The sequence below is a fragment of the Alosa sapidissima genome, chromosome 14 (assembly GCF_018492685.1).
Source record: "Alosa sapidissima isolate fAloSap1 chromosome 14, fAloSap1.pri, whole genome shotgun sequence".
Lineage (NCBI taxonomy): Eukaryota > Metazoa > Chordata > Actinopteri > Clupeiformes > Clupeidae > Alosa > Alosa sapidissima.
Window position 1 is genome coordinate 13,110,553 of NC_055970.1, and position 5,000 is coordinate 13,115,552.

General features: G+C 42.3%; 1 protein-coding gene across 4 annotated transcripts in view; it reads right to left on the reverse strand.

Annotated features, from left to right (window-relative positions):
* LOC121681270 (macrophage colony-stimulating factor 1 receptor-like) overlaps window positions 1-2,096 on the reverse strand; it is a 55,708-nt gene extending 53,612 nt beyond the window's left edge. For all 4 annotated transcript variants that reach the window (XR_006022047.1, XR_006022050.1, XR_006022048.1 and 1 more), the window contains exon 1: window positions 1,872-2,096. Coding sequence is in view for 1 of the 4 variants with exons in the window: in XM_042060908.1 (XP_041916842.1) it covers window positions 1,872-1,920 (49 nt within the window). In the remaining 3 variants the exon portion in view is untranslated. The remainder of the gene's footprint in view (window positions 1-1,871) is intronic.
* Between the last annotated feature and the right edge of the window lie 2,904 nt (window positions 2,097-5,000).

The window sequence follows — 5,000 nt, forward strand, 5'->3', positions numbered from 1 at the left end:
CTTGTCCATTAATTTCGTATAACAGGACACCTCGGCGGCCGTTATCCCTTACATAATGTACAGTACCCTCCAGAATTATTGGCACCTCTGCTAAAGTTGACTAAAAACCTGTATAAAAAATAATCTGTTGGTGATTTATTGTAGTCTCACAATGAAAAAATTAGGAAAAATCCAACCTTGAAGGGAAGAAAATTTATTTTGAGAAAAAGGAAAATCATGAAATAAATATTTTTAACTAAAACACGTTGCTCACAATTATTGGCACCCCTGTAAAATCTTATAAACAAAACCTAACAGAAGCATTTTCCTATACAAGGTTTCTGTGAACTTTCAGAAGTAGTTCATGACTTTTACTATGGTCTGAAAATAAAGTCACAAAGAGTCTAAATCCTCTAGTCATTTTTCAACATCGGAAAGACAAGGGAATACACTAAATTTAGTCAGAGAATGTCTATGACAACTAGGTACTTGGAAAAATGCCTATATTTACAGTTAAAACAATTATTAAAAATGTCTGCCCCTTTAATTTGAAAATAATATTTTTATTTGATTAATAAACCTCACATGTTTCAGTAGCCATAAGTGTGTAGATTTGAAACAAATCTGGTTTGGTTCTTAACGGGACCTTTTACTGCCTAAAATATACTATTTTTTTTACCGCGCTCGTAGTTTGGTGCTGGGCTGGTGGGTGACCTATTTCTGCCCACTCACTCGGCACATCAACGGTTAGACTGAGAATTCTCGTCGCAAAATCAAATCAAACACAAACAGCTTAGATACCCTTATGGTGTGCGTTTCTTTAGGAATCCGCCATCTTGGTTTGTATAGAAATGAATATCAAGTGGGCAAAAATAGGACAGAGGGCAGAAGAGTGTAACACATGTGTGTGTGTGTGTGTGTGTGTGTGTGTGTTTGTTTGTTTCTGAGAAAAGCCTTGCTGTGTTTCTACTCCGCAGTAATACCATGTTTGGAGTTTTTTTCTGGTGATAGTGGAACAAATAATGAAAGAAACACACACACACACACACACACACACACACATAAAAATGACTCTCAGCAGAGTTTCATATTCTTGTTTTTTTTCTTTATGGAGAAGTGAGAATGACTGGTCAGCAACATGGCTGACATGGCCACAGGTTACACACACACACACACACACACACTGCTGCCATGACCACAGGTTAGACACTGTGGCCTAAAACACAATCAAGGCCTTACTTGTGAAACCCTCTTTGAGGTCTTCACCTCTATAAAGAACAGAACTGAAAGGGAATTATACACTGAATGCAATAAACACACATTATGTAAATGAACATTTGAAAACAATAAACACACATTAAGTAAATTAACATTTGAAAACAATAAAAGCTTATTAAGGTAAAATTAGATGAAGCCTTTGTCCAATTCATGAGAGGACAAAGAGAATATTAGCCAGCCATAGTATATTTAATGTTATAGCTGGGAGATGGTGGAACTAACTAGTATTAGCCAGCCATAGTGTGCTTAATGTTATAGCTAACTAGTATTAGCCAGCCATTGTGTGTTTAATGTTATAGCTAACTAGTAGTAGCCAGCCATAGTGTGCTTAATGTTATATAGCTAACTAGTATTAGCCAGCCATAGTGTGCTTAATGTTATATCTAACTAGTATTACCCAGCCATAGTGTGCTTAATGTTATAGCTGGGAAGTAGTCAAACCAGCCAGTAGCCTATTACCAAGTCAGAATATTATAGCATAATTTATGAGTGCAGTATATGAGTGTGAGTGTGTACGAAAGAGTGTGTGTGTGTGCCTGTAAATGTCTGTGTGTACCTTTCAGTGTGGATGTGTGTGTGTGGCTGTGTGTGTCTGAGGTGCTCTGAAATCTTACCTTGTGTAAAGCATGGCACAACGGCCATCATCAGTAGCAGGTAAAGCATCCCGTCCTTTTTGCGTGCGTGTGTGTGTGTGTGTCTGTCTGTCTGAGGGTCGATTTTTATCAGAAGGATGGCAGAAGTGTGCGTTGTCAGGTCTCATAGAAGAGTGAGAAGAATGATTCTTCCTTCAGTTCATGAAGGACGCACACACATCTCAGCACAAACATACACACACACACACACACACACTTCTCTTTTCCACAGCAGCAGGAACTCCACACTGATGACTCAGACCTGGAGACAAGAAGACAGACAGACATGAGGAGATGCACAACCACGCAAACACACACACACACGCACGCACGCACACACACACACATATGAGTATATATACATATAGTATATATAAACGTATGAGTTGTGCTCATAAGTTTACACACCCTGTACACAATCATCCTAAAATTCACACCCATGCTAAAGTACACACCCATGCTAAAGTACACACCCATGCTAAAGTACACACCAATGCTAAAGTACACCACACACCCATGCTAAAGTACACACCCATGCTAAAGTTAATTAAAAAGAGGAATAAAAAATGCCTTAATTAAAAAAAATGAAGACAAAATACAACCTTTAAGGAATTAAAAAATCTCCATATCATCACATACCATGCCTAACATGGATATCAAGGTTCAAGGTTCTTTATTTGCCATTTGTGCACAAACTAGCAGTTCAGACACATTGAAATTTTTGTGCGGTGCTCTCAGAGTCAACACTATGGGGTAAAAACACTATATTAAAAAGATCAATACATTAATAAATATATAGGCTTATAGAAAAAACATTTACACAAATAAATACAAGTACTAATTAAGACACTTAATCCTGTTAAACAGATGTTACATATTGCACATGTCAGTTTGAGTGAGGTAGGGTGAGTTATTTTAACATGTTCAGTAGTTTTGTTTCGCCATCAGTCTGACTGTGGCAGGGAAGAAGCTATTGAAAAAACGTGTTCTATGGGTGATGATGCTGTCCGCTCTGCTGTGTCTCAGGTTGTATGTGCATTGTTTGTGTCTGAACAGAGAGTGAGCTGGGTGGAGTGAGTCTCTGATGATTCTCTCTGCTCTTTTCTGACAGCGCTGCACAAACATAGAGTCCATGGAGGGAAGTGTTGTTCCAATGATCCTCTCTGCCGTCTTTATGACTCTTTGCAGAGCCTTCCTCTCTGCCTGTGTGGTGGTACCATACCAGACGGTGATGCCTGTGGTGAGGATGCTCTCTACCAGTCCTCTGTAGGCCTGGGTGAGGGAGTGGTGGTTCAGACCAGCTTTCCTGAGCAGCCTGATGAAATAGAGCCTTTGCTGGGCTTTTTTAACTGTGGCTGTGGTGTTATGAGTCCAGCTTAGGTCAGATGTAACCTGCAGTCCCAGGAATCTGTAGCTGTCAGCCCTCTCCACCTCAGTCCCTTTGATGATAAGAGGCTGTAGAGGGGGAGGTTTCTTCCTGAAATCCAGTGCTATTTCTTTGGTCTTGTCAGTGTTTAGGACAAGGTCATTCTCCTCTCCGTAGACCAGGATGTTGTTGACCAGCGACCTGTACCCTGACTCACCCCCCCCCCCCCTTGATAAGCCCCAGGATGGTGGTGTCATCAGCGTATTTGATAATGATGGTGTTGTCCTGGGTGGAGACACAGTCGTGGGTGTACAGAGTGAAGAGTTTGGGGCTGAGGCAGCAGCCCTGTGGGGATCCTTTGCTGACTGTGAGCCCAGCAGATACCTGTCCTCCCATTCTCACCACCTGTGGTCTCTCTATCAGGAAGGTTACAGGTGGGAGTTGGGACACCCAGGTCTGTCAGCTTCTTGATCAGCTTGCCCGGGCGGATGGTGTTAAAGGCAGAACTGTAGTCCAGGAAAAGCATCCTGGCATACGTTCTGCTACCTTCCAGATGTAACATGCTATGTTAACATGGACTGTTAACACTCAATATGTTCTGAAAAAGTCCAGACAACGACTCTACTTCCTTCATCAGCTAAGGAAATTCAAAGTTTCTACATCCATCATGAAGGCCTTCTACACTTCAGCGGTTGAGAGTGTTCTAACTGGTAGCATCATCACCTGGTATGGGAACTCCACAGTTAGAGATTGTAGTACTTTGCAGAGAGTAGTGCGCTCAGCTGAACGTACTATAAGAACTCAACTCCCTGCTCTACAAGATATCTATTCCAGAAGAGTACTCCTAAGAGCCCAAAAGATTCTGAAGGACTCTTCTCATCCTAACAATGGATTATTCCTACCGCTGAAATCAAGAAGACGCCTATGTAGTCACAAAGCCAGAACTGAGAGACTCAGGAGAAGTTTTTATCCCCAGGCCATCCGAACTCTGAACTCACACTATACTGACTTTGCACACATTCACTCCTCAGCACTCTCAAACATTTCCCAACTCTGAACTCACACTATACTGACTTTGCACTCATTCACTACTCAGCACTCATGACCCCCCCCCCCCCCACACACACACCCACACACACCCACACACACCTACAAGACTTTTAGCACTTTTACATCCCTCTCCCTATGCTACAGACCTTTTATTTATTTTCTTATTTCATCACACGTCAAAACACACACAGACACACACACACACACACACATATCTGACTTTCTCCAACTTTTGCACATCTCCATAGAACTTTTTATTTATTATTTTTGATTTCTCCTCCATCTACCCATGTCCTTGATTGCCTAGCCTTTCTGCCCCCCCCCCAACCCCCACCCCCAACACACACACTTACATCATCACTGTCATCACTTCACATACATACAACACACTGCTTGCTACAGTAAGCCTCCTCTACATACTTGCTGCACACTGCCCCCCCCCCCCTACATACACAGCACATTGTCTTCAGGAAGCTTCTCCAACACACATCCCCAACATACTTACAGCACACTGCCCCCCCCCCCCCAATACACAGCACATTGTCTCATGAGGAAGCTTCTCCAACACGCATATTGCACACTGCCCTCTCCCCACATATACAGCACACTATCCTATCTCCCTTGTCATCCCCCCAACACACACACCAAGACCCCTGGCAGTTGGGTTAGCCCTTGAGCCGTGGATCTGCCCAAGG